This window comes from Micromys minutus, assembly GCF_963924665.1.
Source record: "Micromys minutus genome assembly, chromosome: 8".
NCBI classification, from domain to species: Eukaryota; Metazoa; Chordata; class Mammalia; order Rodentia; family Muridae; genus Micromys; species Micromys minutus.
The window spans coordinates 12386733-12409022 of record NC_137977.1 but is presented as its reverse complement, the minus strand read 5'-3'; the positions used below and the strand labels follow the sequence as shown (position 1 = coordinate 12409022).

The 22290-nt window shown below is 44.3% G+C and overlaps 2 protein-coding genes across 4 annotated transcripts in view; one reads left to right on the top strand and one right to left on the bottom strand.

Annotated features, from left to right (window-relative positions):
• RPRD1A (regulation of nuclear pre-mRNA domain containing 1A) overlaps positions 1-2889 on the top strand; it is a 38795-nt gene extending 35906 nt beyond the window's left edge. The window contains exon 8 of one of the 2 annotated variants that reach the window (XM_080919804.1): positions 2264-2889. The gene's annotated coding sequence lies outside the window, so the exon portion shown is untranslated. Of the gene's footprint in view, positions 1-54 lie in introns of both variants that reach the window. The other variant, XM_080919803.1, reaches the window with a different exon arrangement.
• A 4809-nt stretch (positions 2890-7698) lies between these two features.
• Positions 7699-13736, bottom strand: RMP24 (ribonuclease MRP subunit p24). Of its 2 annotated transcripts, XM_080920555.1 has the most exons (5): positions 13626-13736; positions 13526-13548; positions 11635-11834; positions 9544-9743; positions 7699-8166 (listed from the first exon to the last, which is right to left on the bottom strand). In XM_080920555.1, exons 1-5 carry the CDS (start codon positions 13700-13702, stop codon positions 8013-8015), a joined length of 654 nt encoding a protein of 217 aa, XP_080776681.1. In that variant the 5' UTR covers positions 13703-13736; the 3' UTR covers positions 7699-8012. The 2 variants fall into 2 exon arrangements, with proteins under 2 accessions (XP_080776681.1, XP_080776682.1); XM_080920556.1 differs by lacking the exon at positions 9544-9743.
• Between the last annotated feature and the right edge of the window lie 8554 nt (positions 13737-22290).

The window sequence follows — 22290 nt, the reverse complement described above, 5'->3', positions numbered from 1 at the left end:
CCATGTTTCTATTTCTTTGTGTATTTTCAATTACTTTTCTTTATTTTTTTTCAGTACCCAATCACTGTACACTATCTAATTCCTAATGAGAAGAACTGATCAGGAGCTGATGTGAGACTGTTTATGAGATCCTTAGGACTTGATTATAGAAGAGACTAAATGTTTCAACTTCATCTTTACTCTTGCCACCCAAACACTGATTCTGTGTCCTCATGCCTTTTGAGTTTTAACGCTAGACATAGGTGCCATGTGCAGGGTCAAATTAAAGCCCAGAGAATGTTTCCCGGTAACACTACAGTAGTTCTATCCCAGAATAAAAGACTTGCTAAGTAGAGATTCCCTTGATCACACTATTTAGAACTAAGTGCATTTAATGCTTTAAGAATGTTGTAAGTTCTGACGTCCTAGCAAGAGGACAACTCCAGCTCCACGGCTGACTGCTTCTGTCAGGACAATCTCCTTACATCACATCACTTTAACAAAACACCAGCTGTGGGGAGGGAAGGAAGCATCAGACAGCGATATGCTTAATCCCTGTCCATGGAATGTAAACAATAGCTCTTAGCTTGATTAGCTCAACAACTCAGTGTCCATAATGTTCAGTTAAGTAGCCCGGGACATTTTATTTCCGTAAAGTTTTTGAATGACTGTATATTTTGGAATTAAGCAATGCTGTAATACAGGGTAGATCTGGTGAATGTTATATTTGTATATTTACAGATGTAAATACACAGCAAATGTACCTTTACCTGTACTTGAACCTGGTGTGTTAGAGCAGTTGCATGCTCTCCAGCTTTCTTTTAAGTTACATTGTGAACCTACAGGTTTGTGCTTCATAATGACAGAAGGGGATATTTTTCTCCTTTATTGCTTTGCATTTCTCATGTAATTGGAGTCAAGGTGAATAGTTAAAAGAACACCTTTTAAATTTCACAGGCCAATTTTACTCACTACTCTGAGTAGCTTCACTGTTTCTTTCTCAGTATTAGAGGTTATAGTTGAAATGAATATACATGTGAAGAAATGACAGGTAATTTATCTTTAATAGCTGGTAGATTTGGGGACAGTGCTTTAAACACTGACTTCGCTCCAAAAAAGAGTTTCATGTATGACATCACCCATCCTCTGCATGTCCTATCTTGCAATGGTTGAGACAGCTTTTGGGAGTTAGGACACAGTTCCTCACAGAACCTGTAGCTGCTCTCTGTGCACACTGCTGAAGGTCAGCTGAGAGCCAGAAACCACTTGACCATGATCTACTTGTCTTGTAGCTGACAAGTGGCTCCTGCACATCCTGAGCAACATTTGTCTGTCACAGTAAGGGGTTTGTGTACGCAGCAGCTGGGCCCTCACACTGGGGTGTCCGCCAGTGCTGCTCTCTTTCCTTGGGGGTAGGGATTGAAGAAAAGATTCCGCAAAGGAGGGTACCCAGATGCACATTACACACCCTGGTTATGCCTGTTTTGAAAGTATGCCAAGTAAGTTAGTTTTTGTTGTTGATGTTTTTTTGAAAGCAAAAGCTTTGTGTGTTAACTTATTTTTAGTATCTTGAACTTATTTATGATTTGCTGACACAGTGATTTATCCATCTAAAATAGATACTTTTCCATTTAAAACTAATTTATAAATGGTATACTCATGGGAAGATATAAAATCTTTTAGAAGTTTCCTGAATATTTTCACCATGAAGACAGACTTAGATACTCTTTTGATGCCACTATCTGATCTAAATATTTATGATAAAATGTATTATTTTTTTAAAGAGCGTGATGAGATCTGTGATAAATGCTAGTACTCAAAACCTGAATCCCCCAAACCTCAAGTTGTTGATTAGCTCACTAACTGAACACAAACTGTACAGTTTGTTCTAGAAGTCAGTCTTTCAGCCTTACAGTAGTTAACACGGTAAGCCTCAGGAGATTGTCTTAATGGGCTTACACGGGGCATGGTGGTGCGTTACTTTGGGAGGTAGAGGTAGGAAGAGCTCTGTGAGTTCAAGGCCAGGCTGTTCTATAGAGTGAGATCCATGCCATTAGTTACATGGTGAGCGAGAATCTGCATTAAGAAAAAGAAAATAATGAATGGGCTTAGGTGAGGGGTATAAAATACCAAACTCTGAATCATGCACAGTTTCTCTACCATGTACCTGAGGCAAATTACAAGTATGAGAGCAACCCGGTCTGGCCCTCAAGGGAAAGCGTGTCACATTGTAGCAAGGTCTTGTGCTGTGAATGGACACCATTCCTCTTTTCTCCACAAACAGTGCAGAGAGCTGTCGGAGTGGCAATTTGAGCAGATTCCCCGGTGCTCCCTCTGCTCCTACAACACTACAGTAAGTAAATGGACCATAGGGGGAGCTGGGAGCCTAGAAATGAGCTGTGCTCTGTAGCCAGCCTTCCTGAGGAGACCATCGCGCCCGGTAGCTGTGGTCGTCGCTGTTCCCAGCATTCTCAGTCAGGGTTTTTCTGTGAGAGCTCCTTTGGCATCACAAGCACTAGGATGATCCAGCCATCAGGATTCTCAGTTCAGAGAATGTCTGCCGTCACTGTCGTGAGTAGCTTCATGGTGTGTGATTCATGAACAGTCTGAGAAGTCTGGAGAGGACAGTGACTGGGGGTAGGAGGGCTTTCCTGAACTCCCACTCTGCAATGGACAGGATGAGAAGTAACGCAGAGCCCCACATTGCTTTACTAGCTGTTAGAGTTACTCTAAAGATGAGCCCTGCTTTGCTTCTCAGTTGTGCTAGAAAAGCTTTTAACAGTGTGAATTCATCAGTTCTCCATACAGAAAGGGAGCACTGGTGACTTAATGGATGTTTATACACAGCCTTTGTTGCCATCTAGTCTGAGGAGGCAGGAACACACGAGAAGAGGCTTCTCCGTCTTTTATAAACCCTTTTCTTTGGCTGTATCTGATGACAGTGTGAGATCTTAATAAAGTTTTGTGTTCTTTTTTGAAGAGTTTTTGTGTGTGCTGTTTTGTGAATCTAATTTATTGGCAAAGGACAGGAAGCTATAGGACTAATGGGAGGGAGTGAAGCAGAAACTACAGAAAAGGGTTTTTGTACTTAGCCAGTGGTCCAGACTTTTAGGACTGTCAGAATCATCAGACATATTTATTAAACTTCAGATGGCTGAGAACCATCTTGATTCTTTTCTCAAATACTTAAGTAGGGCCTGGAGAACTAGCTCCGTGGGTAAGAGCCCTTGCTGTATGAACATGAGGACCTGAGTTTGACTCCCCAGCTTCTGCATAAAAGGCAGGGCATGGCTACCAGTGCAGTGCTGGGGTGGGGACAGCCAGAAGAGCTTCACAGTCAGTAGGATACCTTGTCTCAAGACAGTGGGTCAGAGAGCAACAGAGGAAGAAAGCCAGCCTCCTTTTCTAGCCTCTGCTTGGGCACATGTACCTTGCATACACACAAACACTAGAACATTTGAGCGATTATGGGTAATAATGAAGAATAGGTTTTACAGTCCATTACATAGTTGGTTCCTTTCTTACAGATTCAACTGATACCTGAAGCTTCCTTGGGATAACCCAAGTTAATTTTTGTTGTGCTAGGGACCAAAATCAGGGTCCCTGTATGCTAGGTATGTGCTGTAGTGCTAATTAAACCAACAGCCTAGTTTCCGTGCTTTGGATTTAATGTAAAATTGGGAAATACTAGAAATCTCTGGGAATTTGTAGGGCAGTATTGGCTAGAGCATGTTCGATTAAGACTCAGCTGCACCTGGGAATATAGTTCAGTTGTAGAATGCTTGTAAATAAACATAAAAGCATAAGGCCCTGGTTAGATCTGTGGTGTAACACACACACACTCACACACACACACGGGGGGGGGGGCGACTTAGTTGAGTGTTACTGAAAAAAAGACTTATCAAATGCATCAGAATGTTCTGATCCTTGTAATCTGGAAGGTTTGGGAGATAACAGTCCTTTGGATAGTGCCCCATTCCTCATTCCTAGGTAGCATTTGTTCATTTCATCTGGATTCATGTTTCCTATTCACATTACTCTAGAGAGTGGGTTTTGTAAGCTGGCACATAGCCAGAGATTCCAGTGGACATGTGAGGGACCCCCCAAGGGTTTGCATGTCAACTCCGCCTTCCCAGGTCTCGTCTTCACATCTACACTTCCCTGATTGATTAATACAATTTCAGTTCAGTGAGCCAGCATTGCCTGTCTTGTTCTTTCATCACCCATTGGGTTATTTTATTTATTTATTTATTTATTTATTTTGTGTTCTCAATGAATGCAGGCTGGCCTGGGGTTGGGTCTCCCTGCCTGAGCCTGCTCAGTACTGGTATTGATTGGGACTGGTCACATTTCTTAGTCTCTCCATTCTCATCTTAGCTAGAGCTACCTTGTTTGTCTCTTCCTTCTGTCTTTATTGACTCCCTCTTTACTGTTCCTCCGCCTTCTCTGTTCTGATATTGCTGTACTTGATCTGCTCATTTCCTTTCTAGTTCCACCTTTATATCCACTCTCCACATTGCTCTACTCCCTCCCAAGTTAGTGACGTGAGCGCGTATTACAGCTGTACCAGCACAGCAGGTAGAATGAACTGTTGATGGGGTATTTTCAGGTGATGTTTGATGGAACATCTTCTGGGGCACAAAGTTCACTACTTCGCTGTATGTGTGTCTTCAAATGTATAAAAGCTAATGGGAATGGAATAGTAGTTTTCAGAGCTGCATTTCCTTAGTGTATTAGATCACAACCTTTAGCCTCGACCAGGAACTTGTTCTTAGTGCAAATTACTGGGCCCAGATTTAGAGTCACAATATCCAAGGGACATACACCTGTTAAACAAATCCTCTAGGTAACTTAAGATTTTTAAAGAACATTGCTTTTTAAGTGAACATTTTGTCTTTTTAATATTTATTGTGCATGCTTGTGCCTGTATGTATACCTGCAAGTCACCAGTCTGAGGTGGAGTTACCATACATAGTGAGAATTGTTGGGTCCTCTGCAAGAGCAGTACACCTCTTAATTGTTGTTTATCCAGCCCCTGAACATTGTATCCTAAGCATCCAGCAGTGATCAAATGGATAACTTGCTAAAGTAGGATATGTAAGACATTTTAGAATTACATATGGGTTCTGTACTACATGGAAAAATACAAAACTGAAATTTTGAATTAACTTAAACAATCCTATAATCCAGAATCATTGGCCAATTCAAACATGTAGAAATACAGTTAATTCTGTCTGTCTGTGAATATGTTTCTGGGAATGGAACCCAGTGCCTTGCCATGAATATCACCCACTGCCACCAGCGTATATTCCATTTTCTTTGTTCAGCCAATAAAACGTTACCTTACTTATTTGGAAGTACAAGTTGAAGGGGGATATTTTAAGAATCATACATTAATATATGGCTTTTCCCAAATAATACTGTCATGAGTTGTCTTCTATCAGTGAATTCTACTATTGCTTGTTGGCACAGCGCCTCACTATACAGTTCAGGCTGGCCTTGAACTCACTCTTCCTGAGTGTTGGGGCCAAACTATTAAATCACTTGAAATGCTATTCATGATGTATATTTCACTGTATTCACTATACTGCCATAAATAGGAGGAACCTGGGTTTGGTTGTTTCAAATTTGAGCTTCAGTTAACACTGTGTCTTGTTTTTGAGCTGGTGTTCAAGTATTGTAGGGCCTTGGGGGAGCTTCATGACCAGTTAGTTCATACCCTGCTCTACTGGACATGGATGCCCAAGTTACCAGCAAATGTCACTGATGGTTTTTCACTGAGCTGCTAGTCTGAATGCCTTTAGGAGCTCTAAGGAAGACAGACTGCAGGTGTCAACCCCTGCCTCTGCTGCTTTTTATGCCGATTAATGGCACGGAACAGTTATAGCTGTGGTAACATTTTAAATCAGTAGCATAAAACAGTCTTTCCTGGTAGACTAGGTCTCCCCACTCTAAACCTACCAAAAGCTAAATTCCAATGACTGAGGTTATTGGTTCATTAATATACATTTTCCCTACATGTTCCCTTAACCAGCACTTTCAGTAATACGTGTGTACTGGAGTTATAGCATTTTTAAATAGTATATACTTCAAAGCATACCACTTAAGTAACAGTATTTAAACACGTTTACAATTTAGGGAAAGTATTTTATGACCTTCCTAGATGTATTAATGTTTATTAGTGTTTTGCCTGCTTGTATGTATGTGTTACAAGTATGCCTGAAGCCCAGGGAGGTCAGGGATCTTTCCTGGGACTAGAGTCCCAAGTGGTTGTGAGTCACCATGTAGGTGCTGGCAAACCTGGGTCCTCTCTGAGAGTAGCTAGTGCTCTGCCGGCCTCATGTGCTTGTGCACACAGGACAGTTGATGTGTGGATGGCTTGTAGGAGTTGTTCCTCTCCTTCCACCATGTGCACTGGAATTAAACTCTGGGTCCTAAGGTCTACCTGCAAGTGCTTTTACTTGTCACCTTCAGCCCTCTGCAGTGTTTTAGCATTTTAACAGTCAGTGAAACAATCACTTTTTCAAACAAACCAGCACAATAGGCTCACAGTTTTAGTTGTTACTCTTATATGAAATGAACTTTTGGCAGTTAATGACCTGAACTTGTTTTCTGTCATTTCAGGAACTTAGTTCCTTGGAAAGCCATAGGCATTACCAAACATGAGTGGTTTGTAATCCTGTTGGATGTTCTTGCTTTGATCTCCATCTTCATTCCACAGGTGCACTGTGTGGACAGACTGAGTATGACGACATTGTGCTTTATAACACCTGGACATTTTTAAAATACGGGCTTTTTTGTATGTTGCCAAGTGAAATTGCCCTTTTATCATCTCTAAAACTGTACAAGTGCACTTTGATTAGCAAAAGGAAAAACACATTTCTTCAGTAACTATTTGCAGAAGTGTTAGGATTTGTTTACATCTTCCTGAAAAGACATCCTATCATCATCCCAAAGATCCAAGAAAACTAATGCTCAAAATTTCTTTTTTATCCCAGTTCTTTAAAGATTAGAAAATGCATTGAAGAACTCCCTAGGGACTCACTTTACCTCAGCTCCCACCATGCTTCCCTAAGAACCAAGTGTCATGCTTCTCACAAATAAACACAGCTCTTCTGACAGTACCATCAGAACTATTGTCAGTCTGGGAGAAAGACTTGATGGATTGCTCACAATTTCAAAACAATGCCAAGCAATCTCTCATGACCAGTAAGGAGGAATATGTTGCCTAAAACATACTACATAATCTCTTTACTCTTCAGAATTCACGACCTAAGTCAGGAGAGGCTCAGTAGCACCAGGGCGGACTTTGCAGGGCGGACTTTGCAAACACAAGGAACGCCTGGCCTGGCTCATGCTGCAGTGCTTACACTTGTTAGCCCAACTCTTGGTTCTGTATTGTTCTTGCTCAGCACAAAGGCCCTGAGTTTAATCCTAGAACAGGCATGGAGGGGGCAGATACTTACTTTATCTTTCAAAATGTGAAAAATATTCATAGTTTACTAATATTGTTATGCATATGACTGAGGAAATACATTTGATTTTTCTATATTAGTAATAGTTACTGACACATTGGAGAAATCTTGTTTCCTTCTGAAAGAATAATAAAACTGCAAAAACCAAAATAAATACTACCATTAACTACCTATTATACTTTGATTATAAAAACTATTTTAGTTTTTAAAAGTCTTTATTACATTTATTCATCTTACGCGGGGAAGGCACTCAGGTGGAGCTCAGAGAACAACCTGTAGACTGGGGCTCTTTCTGCTCCGTTGGTTCTGGAGATAGGCTGGGGCATGGCAGCAGCTGTACCTTTGGCCATTTGCTTTTTGATCCTCACCATTCACCCAGGGAGGCCTGAGTCGCTCGTTTAATGAGGCATTTCCCATAAGCACTGAAGGATGACATGGACAGCCTGCCTTTTGACTTGGTTTCCATGTGCTCAGACATCAAAGTGAGAACAAAAGCTGTTAACTGACTTCAGTTTCAGAAGCTGCAGTGACAGTTGTTTCTTTCCGAGGTCATTCTCCTCACAGAGAAGATAAGAAGTGCCTGAAGTCCAGCTTTGGGTTCTTGTCAGACGCACTCTGACTAAGCAGTGCTTTTAGTTGAGAGAAGTGTTTCTTTCTTTTGCTCCCATTCCTTGAAGAGCAGATGGGTGTAGACTGTACAGATGTAGGTGTTCTGAAAGGACAGAAAGACTACTGTCAGTCACATTGCCCAAGGACAAAATGTTCCTGCTAAGAGCACTGTGCCCAACATCTGCTTTGTACACCACACTGCATTGCAGCTCCGTACAGACACTGGCTGTCCTCGTCACGGTAATCCCCATTAACAACAACAAAAATCCCATGGAACATCCAATTCTGGCACCATTTGGGAAGCATTTTGGATAGTTCTAGAAGCACCTCTGATACCTAGAAGATAAACCTAGAGGTAAAATGTTATCAGGCTGAATGTACAGCTGGACGTCAGTATTCGGGCAACTCTTACAGTTGAAGACTTCCTTCCTCTAAAGTGAAAGGCCCTGAGGCGCTGTTCCACTACCATGCCTTGCCCACTAGGGCGGTGCCACAGGACAGGACTAGACTACTGGTGGTTTTGGACAGTGCCAGGTCATAGAACACACTCCCCAAATACCCACAAAGAGCCATTCACCATCTGGTATGAGTTTGCGTGTGGGTGCTGGGGATCTGAACTCAGTTGTGTCTACACAGCAAGGACTACCAACTCAACCCTTTCCTCAGCACCCCTAAATGCAACTAAACTATTTAAATACACAAATTTTCTTTTATCTACCATTTACACAAAAAGTGAAATTTCTGTTCAATTTATACCAAATATTGACTAAAATCAGTAATATACAGAAAACTGGATTTGACATTGTAACCCAGTATCATAAACTTCAAGCTCAATATAAAATGTCAATCATTTAACAGAAATAATTCAGTCCTGGCTAAGTTTTAGATCACATTTTAGTTTCTTTTATAGCAAAATATTCTAAATTCTTCACACACTAGTCTAAATTCTTCACACACTAGCTATGGAATTGTACTTAAACTCATGATTATCATAATGAACTACTAAGAATTCCTAAAATGAAAATGTGGGGGCTGGGAAGCCATGGTCTTGTATTTCCCAATGCCATAGAATTGGGGTTAAAGACCTGTACTTTAGCCAGGTCTTCATCAGGGAAGCACTGTGTTAGTCCTAACAAAAGGTTCCTGAGGACCTGGCCCAGGACAGCGGCAGTAGGAAAGAGAAACTGCCTAGCAACAAACTAGTGTAGAAGCTGCCGATCCCTCTGCCATCTAAGGTAAGGGTGGATGAAAGGACATTTTGTTGAGAGTTAAGAAACAGAGGGAGGACTTGGAAGTTGGCTGTGGCTGTACGACAAGTGGCGGAAGAGCTACATAGGAGCCATTTGCACTGATGTAGAAGTTGAAGATATCTGACAACCAAGGGCATAGAGGAAATGTGCCATGGTGTAATAAACGGAGTACTCAGGAGGGCACATGAGACAGATACTTCATGTCTCACACAGCTAACAAATTAAAGTACCTGATTGTCAAGGAGGGGCTCTTGCCTTTGGAACCATGCATACTCTGACTGAGGTTTCTGGAGCCTGGAGCCGTTCTCTTTGGTGTCTTTGGGCTGGCTTTGTTTGCAGCAGTGGCCGAGTTGCTCTTCAGTGCCGACAGAAAGCTTCTACTCTTACCATGGTGTCTCACTGTTCTGTTGCATGTTCTACAGGTAATCAGCTACCACAAAAAAGAAGTTGGTCCCATGAATTCTCTGGTAATATAACCCAATAAACCAGGCTTCCCTCAATTCCTATGCGAGTATCACAGAGACAAGTTAGCACAGAGACTGTCCTTTGGGAGCTTGCAGTCTACCAGGAGGAATCAGATAAGACAAATTAAAAACAATAAAATTGCCTACTAGAAGGGTTGGGTGGGGGGAGAGACCATGAGACCCTAATCTTATAGAAAGAACTATAAGTAACTGAGGACTGTGGAAAGCCGGGAGAGCACACCAATTGGCTATCCAGTACTAAACAGCTAGCCCTGAAAACATACATAGCAATATAAAGATGGAGCAAGTTATATTTAGGAATATACGTGTACGTACATATATACGTATATGCACGTAGCCAAAAAGAAGAAACGAGGCCATGAGTTTGAAAGAGAAGAATGAGAGGTATCTGGAAGGCTTGAAGAGAGGAAATAGAAGGAAAAAAAATAATGCAATTATACTTCAATCTCAAGATAATTTAAAAAAGATAATGGACTCATTATGAAACTGATTTTGAGTAGGAACTAGGGACAGGAGGTCATTCACTAACATTTGGGTGTTCTTTGTAACAGCAGGAGAGATTGATTATTTTCTAGCTGGTGAACTTTAGTGGTTTTCTCAATAAAACATGGTAGATCACTGACATTTTAATCCTTTGAACCCATAGTGACTCTGTAAATGTTAGTCTAATAAAACCCTTCTGTTTCTACCAATATTTATTTTTATGTGTACAGATGTTTGCTCGTATGAAAATACGCGCACCATGTACATGACTGGTCCCCTTGAAGAGGCCAGAAGGTATAGAAAGTGTGTTGGTTATGGGAATTGCTGCCAGGAACCAAACAAGCAGCAAGTGCTTTAAGCTGCTGAGCCATCTCTCCAGCCTCAGTAGGATACATTGTTAAGACATGGTCCACTTTGTAACGAATGCCTTTTCTTCTTAGCTTATGTCTCATCAGCATGTAAACTAGTAAGGTGAGAGGTACTCAGATTTCAAACAAACAAAAATTTAAGATAAAACATCCCCAGATGAGCCTTTCTTTTAGGTGATCTCTAAAATAGAGTATAAACTTCAGCAAAATAAACCATCAGAGCACTGTAAGTCTTCTTCCTGTAGGAACATTTTTCTATTGTCGGAAATATACTTGCAATATATTGTTTTCTAATAAGCTCATAGGTTAAGGTCAGCCTAGCTACAAAGTGGGCTTAAAGCCCTTCTGGACTAGTGCCTGCATGCACTTGAATGAGTTGGTAATGTTCATACAGAGCACACAAGATATAAGATATATTTGATATTGATCTCCATCTATTAAGTCTTTGGGAATTGTTTTATCCCATTGTATACACTAAACACTTTGCTGACCCTGGGACCTCATACACAAGATTAATGTGGAGGAAAGTGTCTGTTACTGAAGAAACAATTACGTGGTGACTGAGCCTGTGAGTTATGCTGCTAAACACAAGGAATTCTCCAAACTGAAAATACTTCTCTACAGTGAGGTGAGAGCAAATGAACATCAATCCTTGGTTTCAGGAAATTATCAGAAATTAAAACAACTAGCTAGTGTGATAATGCACATGTTTAATCCCAGCACTGGGGAGGCAGAGGCAGGCTGACCCTGAGTTCGAAATCAGTCTGGTCTACAAAGCAAGTTCTTGGACAGCCAGGGCTTTGAGAAGCCCTGTCTTAAAATAAAATCAAATTAAACCATACCCTTGGTGAGTTACTATCACAGAAACGTATGCATTCTGAGAGTCTAAAGTACAACTATAACTCTGTTCTTCTCAGGCTGATTCTCTCCCTAAGGGAAGAAGACAATGACAGCTTTTTTTTATGTTCTAGAGCTGCAGCCTTACCAGAACATTTGTGGAGTCTTTATACTTTCTCAACTGTTTTGCTTCTTTAAAACTGAGTGTATAATTTCTTGCTTCTCGATTAAGAAGTTTCTGTATCTTCGGCGTCAACTTGGCTTTGGGTTTGAGGCGCACTCTAGAGTTATCCAGAACCAACAATTGGAAGCAGTGTGGACATGTTTCCTGAAAAGTGCTGTTCTCCTCTACAAATAAATAAATACATAAATAAATAAGTAAAATTCAGTATTCAAGTCAGGATATTCTGTTACCTCAAACAACTGGTATCATAAGTGGGGGTAAAACATTGGTGATATCAGCAGATAGTCTTTTGAAACAAACTTCAGTTATGAAAATGTATAAAAGCAAACTGGCAATTATGTACTTTACAGAATTCTCTAATTACCCCAGTCCACTCCTTTAGCAACAGATAAGCAGGTCTTTACCGGCCTTTACTTTTTTGTTCATTTGTTGCTTAGTTATCAGCACATTTACCACAAAGCAATCTGCATAGGATTTTTCTTCCCTTTTCTCCTTCCTTCCTTCCCTTCACCATCAGAACAACCATTACTCTTTTGTGTACTGTGGACATCACATGTTAATGCTGGGCCAACGCATAGGACTAAGGAAGGGGATCAGAGGCTGGTGAACTTACTGTAATTTAAAGGATTTCTAGGGAAGCTTCATCAAATGAGGATTGCAGACAGAAAAGGTAACAGGCAGTAAGTAGAGTTCCAGGCATGATAAGGCCATCTGCAAAAGCTCTGGAACACAATAGCAAGCAGGTCTGCCATGGCTGGAGTTGAGTGAACCAACTGGACGTATGTCACAGAGGTTATGTGGCATTCCATCTTAGAAAGGACTGCAAAATGCCCTTTGGCTGGTAGCAGTAATCCAGGAGGGAAGCACTAATTGTTTGGACCAGGTTGCAAGCAATGGATTTAAGTGGGTTGGTTTGGGAGCAATTTTAAAGCCACTGTGATTTGCTGGTACAAGGTGGACCAAGGAGAAGTGTTGTTAGGGTGTCAAGAAATAGCTCCAAGGTAAAGACAAAAAAAATCACTATTTACTAAGGTGAGAACCAGTCGTTTAAAAAGGGAGGGGTGAGGACAGGAAGGTCTCAGTAAATTGTATCCAGCCCCAAGAACTGAGTGGGACACTCAGAAGATTAGGAAAACCAACAAATTATACTGATGTACATGAGTAAGAGGTTAGATGCCTGGAAGACAGGTGGGAATTACTGAAACCCTGACCAATGTGGTGCTGTTGTGTTGGTTCAGGGGGTCAAGGAACTTCTACCAAGCTAGACAACCAGAGTTCTATCCACAGGAACCCAATAAAAGGATTGAAACTATTCCTAAAAGTTGTTTGACCTCCAGACGTTTTTCTCCAGACCCACTTTCTTGGGCACACAAGCACAAAAAGTGTGTATGGGCTAGAGATGGCTCAGCAGTTACTGCAAGAGGACCCTAGTTCAATTTCCAGCACCCAGTTTGAGCAGCTCACACTTGTCTAGACCTTCAGTTCTAAGGGATTCCATCACCCTCTTCTGGTCACCAGGCTCCCAAGTGATGCAGACATGAGGGCAAAATTTATACACTTGATAAAAATAAAACTTAAAAAGCACCAAACGGAGGCTCACGACCAGTTTTAAGTGCGGTTCTAGGGGATTCAACGCCCTCCTCTGGTTTCGGCAACATCAGGCACGCCCAAACACACAGGCAAAGCACCAAAACATTGAAAAAAAGACTGCCCAATGTGTCTAATGCTAAGGATTAAGGAATATTAAATAATTTGGGCTTGACTTTTTTTTTTTAATGAGACAAGTCGATCACCCTTCTCTTTTGGACCACTGGGGTGACAAGGGTCGAAGCCACTGCAGGCGGCGTTCTCCTACCGTGTGTCGAACTGTAAGCCCATCTGCAAGAGAAAAACAGGCGTGAGGTTGGGGTACCGTGGCCGCCCTCCCTCCCTCCTATCCTCCGCTCCTCTCTTACAGGAGGTAGCGGGCCTGGCCGGGGCAGCTTCCCACCAGACCCCGAGCAGCCGCTTCAATATAATGCTTCTGCCGCATTGCTCCAGAGCACAGTCGCCCAAACGCTGGGAAAGAACGCCACACCGGAAGTTTGCTTTCTCAATGTAACTATCCTAGGCCACTGCGCTAAAACTTCCTCCGGAAACACGCATTCGCGACACAGAAGTTCCGGGCTCCTCCGTGTCGCGTCTGGAGTTCGAGATCATCTAGCTTAAGATTTGGGTCTTGTAGTCTTACCCCCGTCCCTGTCCTCCCCATCCCCCCACACACCCCCGCCACAACATCCAGAGCAAAGTTTTTGTACCCAGGATGGTGACGGGCTCCGGAGCCCAGGGCTCCACCGGTCTCACTGACTTCCTCTTCTATCAGGTCAAGATTTTACGAGTAGCTTTACAAGGTTAATCAAATAACTATCGTCCAGGTGTTTTACTTTCTAGTTTGGTTTCTTTAAAAAAAAAAAAAAAGATTTATTATGTGTATGAGTGCTTTGCCTGCTTATATGTATGTGCCTCGCTTGGGTGCAGTACCTGGATAACTCAGGTTTCTGATCCCTTGGAACTGGAATTACAAATAGTTGTGAGCTGCCATGTGGGTGTTGGGAACCAAACTAGGATCTGCAAGAACACTCAACGGGTATTTGTTTCTTTGTTTTGTTTTTGCTTTTCGAGACAGGATTTTTCTGTGTAGCAAGTTCCAGGCTGTCCTGTAACTTGCTCTGTAGACTCAGAGATACGTCTGCCAGTGGAGTGCCGGGATTAAAGGCGTGCGTCATCACTATCAGTCTCAATCGGTGCTCTTAAATACCAAGTCTTAATAACTGAGCCGTCTTTCCAGCCCCATGAATTCTGATTTATCTCACATTTTAAAAAATGAATTCGTGTTACTAATTTAATTTTTTGAGACTGTCTCTCTACATAGCTATGGCTGTCCTGGAACTTGTCATGTAGACCAAGCTGGCCTCCAGCTCACAGATCTGCCTGACTCACCCTCCGGAGTGCTGGTTTGAAAGACATTCACCATGCCAGGCACACACACACACACACACACACACACACACACACACACACACACACAGTCTTTAGCTGGTATTAAGCATGATTATTTTTGTAAAGTAGAGCATCTGATATTTTTTTCAAGATGAACAGCAAGTTATGTTAAGGTCATTTACCACATACCCTGGCCTTTCCTCACTGAAATAAAATGGGAAACAATTTGTAGTGAGCATTACTCCCAGGTATCTTTTTCTTTTCCTTCCTTCCTTTCCTTCTTTCTTTTTTCCCTCAAGGTAGGGTTTCTCTGTGGTTCTATCTGTATAGCCTTGGCTGACCTGTAACTACAAACAGGCTGGCCACGAACTCAAGGATTCTCCTGTCCCTCCCTTCCAAATGCTGGGATTAAAGCTGTGTACTACCACACCCAGCTCAGGTGTGTATTTTTAGCAGGATAATTTCTCTTGCTAACTCATTAATCCTCACGACAAGGCCAGTGTGTAAGTGCAATGTCACTTCATGTTGATGAAATGTTTTTTCTTTTTTTTTCTTTTTTTTTTTTTTTTGAGGTTGAGACATTCCATGTAGTCCACAATAGCCTCAAACTATGTGATCCAGGCTGTCCTTGACTTTACCCTGTTGCCACAGCCTGAGATTATAAGTGTGAACGACCTGACCACATTGCATTTGTTTCCAGACTCTTCTTTAAGAAAAAAAAAAAAAGGAAATACACAGCAGACAGTCCTTCACCTGCCATACTCCTGTATTCAGACGCCCCCTCGGCAGCTTTACTTGAGTTGTTACTTGTTTTCAAAGTGGCAAAGTTGCCGAAATAACTCCTTATTTTCCGCACAGACCTGCCCAGACGCCCAGTCTAGTTCCAGCCTCGGATCCCGAGCCCCACTCTTTACTCCTTTTTCCACCACTTGCCACTGCCCTGCCCTCAGGTTAATAGCTCCCTCCACGGGCCACAAACCATGACTCTGCATCACTAGGTCCAGCATTTCCTCAGAGGGTTAACTCACACACTGGGAGTCCAGAAAAAGATGAAACCCAAAAATCAAAATATGGTTTCTCCATATGTTTTCCTTGGTTCTCTAGCCAAAAACGTCAGAATGGAACTCTAGTTTTTTGGTTTTTTTTGTTTTCTTTTCTTTTCTTTTCTTTTTTTTTTTTTTTTTTTTTTTTTTTTTTTTGCTTTATTTTCTTTTTTTCGAGACAGCATTTCTCTGTGTAGCCCTGACTGTCCTGGAACTGTCTTTGTAGACCAGCAGTTCACAACTATCTGTAACTTCAGGTCCCATGTATGTAGGCAGAAGAGTCCTACATTAAAAAATTAACATAAAACGGTGGAGAAATGACCCTAAAGCCTAAAATGAATTGCTTTGTTTTAATATGACATATAAAACAAAACACAGTACAAAAAAAAAAAAAAAACTGCTTAAAGGCAGTGCGCGTGTCCAAAACGTATATTGCAGGGAAGATCCTAAGCTGAACTGCCCGCGGAGAGGTAAACCATTCAGCTTCACTTGCAATGCAGTTCCCGAAGTCACCAGCAGAGGGGAAAGTAGTTTTATTTCGCGTAGATCTCCGCGCGGCTCAAATTCTCTCACTAAGGAGAGAAGCAACGTCTGTACCCGGGAGACCCTGGTCTGTGGGTGGGTAAACTGGCCTGGAGGAGTCGCTCGGACCGCCCAGACTCCAGGTTAGACTCTCGACAGCTCCCCTTAAATGAAATGAGAGGGACCACTTGGTTGGGTCTTCCTGCTGACCTCCCAGCCCAGACTTCTTTGCTGCCGAGCGAAACCTTCTTTCGATCGGGCGAACCCAGGAGGCGAGTCTAGGTGCAATCCAGGGAGCTCAAGCCCACGTCCTAGTGCAATCCTGGGGCCCCGATTTCGGGTCCGATGCAAACCAGGTAAGCATCCTCTGGGGGCCGAGCACGATCCAGGCGAGAATCCTGGTTCGAACGCGATTCTGGCAAGCTCGCCCCAGCTTCTCTGCGCATCTCCGGTGCCCAGTCCATCCTCCCCAAGTAGTGGCCAGAGCGGAGGACTGGACCAGTCGATCAGAGTGCAGGAGGATCCCGGCTGCGAGCACAGATCCTGGCAAGGACCTTCTACCAAGGGGCTGAGGTATGAACAGTAAAAATAGTCACTGTAGTAAACCGGGCAGTGCGGGGACTGGGGAGCAGCTATTGTATTAGAACGGACGCGAAGAATTACGTCGGCTGGACTGTGGGGAGCAGTGACAGAGCCTGGGTTAGTGAGCTACGGAAAGGGAGGGACGGACCTGCTCCAGGGACGTTTCCAAACACAGTGGATGGGAGCAGAAACTGACTTAGATTGCACGCAGGAAGCAAAGATCAGAAACACGCAGCGGGGTGGGAGGTTAGACCTGGGAGCAGCCGGCTGGATCCGCACCTCCGCCAGCGCGGGGCAGGCGAGCGGGAGTCCGCGCAGTGCGGAATCCACCTGTAACCACCGATGCGCTGAGCTTCGGCCGGGGAGTGGAAGCGGCGGCGGGGCTCGCAGGCAACAGGTTTGCTCCGGGCGGGACGGGAAGGGAAGACGCCGAGCTCTAGGAGATTTGGAGGCCGGCCGCCAGGTGCTTTGTTTTTCTGAGCCCGGAGGAATTTCCAAAAAGTCATTAGTGTTTAAAAAATTAGACGTCAGGACCCCAAGGTCTTGGCAAAGCAGCGCAATGAATAATTTGTTTACACGAGGTCTCAGTAATACGGTGTGCAGCAGCCGTACTTACTTAATTATATTTAACTATATTCAGAAAAGGGCCCATTTGTCTTTTGATAGCTAAGTGCTCCTTGAAAACAGATAAGGGCAATAAAATATTTCAATAACTTGAAATAAATGCGGAAGTTTTGCCAAACTTTACATGAAAACGACGAGGTCAAAGAACATAGCAGAGCCAAGCTCAGCTTCTTCAAAAGGAATCTATTTTGCTGGGCAGCCGACCTGTCCCTTGTGCTTTGAGGGTAGAGGGGCTACCGTCATGGCAAATTCATTCCTGTGTCCCCCTTTCGTCTGCAACACCCAGCTTGCTTCTCTGGTTTGACTTGGCTCTTGCTTCAGATATTTGCCTGCTGGGTGAATTTGGAAGAAGTCAAGTTACTCAGATGGTGGCGATAGAGGTCAGTGCTGTGACTGGATTGTTGACAGCGAGAAGGCCGTGGGAGGTGGGAGTGTGGGTTTGGTTACCAGGCATAAACTTCCCGAGCTGTTTCTCCCTAAAAGGCGCACTACTGGGAGCCCTAACCGTAGCTCCGTTGTAATTGAAAGGTCATACGGGAGTCTTGCTTCAAGCAATAGGTATATGAAAGTATAAAGGTGCTGCCTTGTGTATCCTATAACCCCAGAATTCCACAAACTTGAACTTAGAATGTAATGAAGTTCACAATTAATCAGGATTAGAGCTAATATATATAATAAAGATCACTCATGTGGACCAGGCTAGCCTTGAACTTGCTTTGTAGCTGAGGATGACTGTGTGTGTGTGTGTGTGTGTGTATCTGAGTGCAGGTGCAGCCACCCGTGAATGGAGACCAGAGGTTGATGTCAGATGTCTTCCTCAATCTCTTCCTCACCTCATTTTATTTTAAAGATTTATTTATTTTATGTGTAGGAGTGTTTTGCCTACATGTTTGTCTGGGCACTACATGCACACCTGGTGACCAAGGAGTCCAGAAGAGGACATTGAGTCCCCTGGACCTGGGGTTACAGGTGGTTGTGACCCTTTCTTTCCCTCCCTCCCTCCCTCCCTTTCCTCTCCCCGCCCCCTGTCTGGTTTTTCAAGGCAGAGCTTCTCTGTGTAGCCCTGGTTGTCCTGGAACTCACTTTGTAGGCTGTGCTGGGCTCAAATTCACGGAGATCCGCCTGCCTCTGCCTCCCAAGTGTGGGGATTAAAGGTCTGCACCACTGCCTGGCTCACTTTATTTATTTTTTGAGTCGAACACTGAACTATTTCATCTTGGCCAGCAGACCAGTGAGTCCTGGATCAATGTCTCTGTCCCCATGCCCCACACTCAGTATTTTTGGTACATACTTAGTTTACTGATTCTTTGTGAGTATTACATCATACACCACAATCTCACTCATCTCCCCATCCCCTGGTTTCCATATTTAACCATGCAATCTCCCCCCACCCTAATAAACACACACACACACACACACACACACACACACACACACAATGAAGCATAGAAAACATCTCATCCTGGTAGCTGTAGTGTGTCCCACAATATTCCCCTCTGCCCATAATCTACCTGTGCAAATGCTCATTGCAGTGAGTCATGTGAGGTCTCTGGCTTCTGTGGTACCATAACTACTGGATCCTCACTGGGACTCTATCCAGTTATTCTGTTGTTGCCCTGTGTCCTGGAGATCCTGCAGCTTTGGGTCAGTAGGATCGGCCTGATGCTTTCACTTGACCCAACAGTTCACAGATGATATAGATTTTGGCGCGGGCCAATTCAAAGCCCTGGATTTAGGCATCAGTAGTAGCTGAGCTGGTCAGCTTCCTGGCTGTCCCTTATCCACACCACCGTGATGAGCTCACTAGCACAGCTCTGTCTAAGCCACCTATACCATCAGCAAGGCCTCGCTGGGCCTTTCAGAGCATTCTGCTTGTCAAAGGGGGACACGTCCACTGTGCTGCCCAGTTGAGGCCTGGGGCCCACTCTCCCAGGTAGGGCAGCCTGCCAAGGGCTGGGCCAGCCCCCCTGCTCTCACCCTTGGGGTTGGCTCCCTCATACCTTCAGCACCACAGCCAGCTCCACTGTGTTGTCCAGGCAGTGACAGCACCAGGGCTTTTTTTTTTTTTTCTTTTTTGTGGGTGCTGGGGATCCAAACTCAGATCCTCATGTTTGTGCAGTGGTCACTCTTAACCACCAAGCCATCTCTCCAGATTGTCTTGTTTTGAACACAGGGTCTCTTGCAGCTCAGGTTAGGCCTCAAGTTCTGTATATTGCTAGGGAGAATGGCTGGATGATCTTGACCAACCTGCCTTCACCTCCTGGGAGCTGAGATTACAGTTGTGCACCACCATGCTCGGGTCTATGTGGTGCTGGGGCTTTCAAACATGGGGCTTCTTGTAAGTTAGGTAAGCACTCTAAAACCTGAACACACCCAGGCCCGTGGTACAGGTTTCTCACACTAGGAAGTACTGCAGTGTAGACCATCTGTGTAATTCCTTCTGTTGGTTGTCTGCATTTGCATCTGAGCATGCGGCGTTTCCTGTAGTGGAGAAGCCAGTAACCTCTGTGCATGTCAGGTGAGTCAGGGAGAGTTGTACCCGGTGTGCTGGGAGAGCCTTCCTCCTTCTCTCTCCCTCTCTCCTTTCCTCCGTGTGTGCTCTCCTCACCCAGGTTACCTCATGGATGAAAGAAAGATGGCTGCTGAACTTCCAGCCATCACACCTCCAGGCAGGGATGAAGAGAAACAAAGGCAGAAAAGCCTGTGGGACTGGGACGCTTGTCCTTGTCTTCGAGAACAGTTGCCAGTAACCTCTGTAGGCACATGTCACTTTTCCTACCAAATGGAGCGTAGTTTTCATTTCCTTAAGTCAGAGCCCACTCTATGATCTGCCTTCTTTTAAAAGAGTTGTTTGTTTTATATTTTGAGGCAAGGTCTCTCTACATAGCCTTGGCTGTCCCACTTTGGCCAATCGAATGCTTTGAAAGGTCCAGCAAGGCCTTGCTGTTTCTGAGTCCCCTTCGTGGGATCCAACTGCTGCAGGAAACCTTAGCCTAGTCCTCTTTTCAGATAGCCGTGATAACAGAGGCCCAACCTCCTCTATCTCCTCCAGTTGCCCTTGCTGAGGCATCAGGCTCGGTGCCCCATCCCCACTTGCTCCCCAGAAGACGTAAGACCCACCCTAAGCCAGTTCACTTGGCTTTGGCCTCCTGTGCCATCCTCAGGTTTCTTCCTCTGCTCCTGGTTTCTGTGCCCGATGGACCCTGGCATGTGGCATGCTCACAGCTCACCGCTCCTGTTCCCAGCTCGTGAGCAGGACAAGCTGTGTCATCTGGCCTTGCTCGCTGCTGCACCTGCATCGTCTACACAGCCCTCTGCAGCCAGGTGCGGCAGGAGGAGATGTGGCTCTGTGAGTTTTGCCGGTAACGGGGCTGTGGCGGGGCCAGACGTAGGACCCCTTGGGGAGTATGGTGAGCATAGTCACCACGGTTTTACGGGCATGCCTGAGCAGAGAGGGACGTCTCGGTGGCATCGTCCACATGTCCTCGAGCCCTGTGACCTTGGCTGTGTGTTGTTGCATGTTGCCCCAGTCTCCACATTTGTAAGACGAGGCTTCCGGTGTCCATCTCAGAGGACTGCAGTGAGATTAACGGAGAAGATATGTGGCATTTTCTCAGCAGTAGTGGCTGGTCCCATTACTATTTTTACTTCACCTTGTTTAAGCGACGGAGTGCTTGGTTGTAGAAGCAGTGTTACTTGAATAGTTAACTGTCCCTCTTCCTTAAGGGCCATTGGGGGTTAGTGGCTGCTGGGGCAGAAAAGGAGTTTTTATCAGTGGTGTAACTTGCCCGTGTCCCTGTGAATATTTCCACCGTATTCATGCAGCAACCCGAACTGGACACAGTGCTCTCCCTCTTCTTCCGGTATCAGCAACCAATAAAAAGAGACTTGGAAGTGGGAGGAGAGATGTGATGGCCAGTGCTAATTAGCAGCCCGACGATCTAGACTCACTTGGGAGTTGAGCCTTCAGAAATCTGTTCTCTTTCTGCCCTGTTAGACTCAGGGGCCTGATTTAGACTGTCAGGCTCGGCCGCAAGCTTCTCCATCTCGTGAACCATCCCGCTTTCCCAAGACACATCTTTATTGTGTGTGGTCCCTGGCTGGGATGCTGGCTCGTGTAAGTGGAGAAAGGAAGCTGAGCAGCAGCGTGCATTCCTCATCCTCTGCTTCCTAACTGTGAAAGGGATGTGACCCATTGCTTCAGGTCTTTGCTGCTTTGGCTTCATACTCTTGAACTGTGGACCAGGAGGAGCCTTTCTCCCTTAAGGTGCCTCTGTCGGGGTGTTTATCACAGCGGCAGGAGAAGAAGCTTAAACAGGGACTTACTGGGCAGAATGAGGGCTTTAGCAGGAGTGAGAGGTGAGAGTGGGTAATGGGTCTGACCAACATATATTGTATACTTTTATGACGCTGTCAAAGGATAGATTGAAACACTTTAAAGATGTGTATGAGTGTGTGTGGGTATGTGCACTTAGGCAGACACCCGTACAGGCCGGAAGAGGGCATCAGATCCCCTGGAGTTGGAGTTATAGGTGGCTGTGAGCTGCTCAATGTGCCAATAAGGGTGCTGGGAACCGAACTCAGGTCCTATGGAAGAACAGTCTTTGCTCTTAACCACTGAGACATCTCTGCAGCCTCTAAATGCTGCTGAAAGCTTTAGCTATCAATCCAAAGACATTTCCCCGCAGATGTTCATTATAAAATCGAGAGTTTTTTCCTACTGAGGTTATTGTCACTGCTGTTAACTGCACTTAACAAGTTAAAGTGCTGTAATAGTATTTTTATTACCTTTTAAAAAGCTGGGCCTGGTGGCTCACACCTTTAATCTCAGCATTTGGACGGTAGGTCTCTAAGTTCTAGGTCAGTCTGG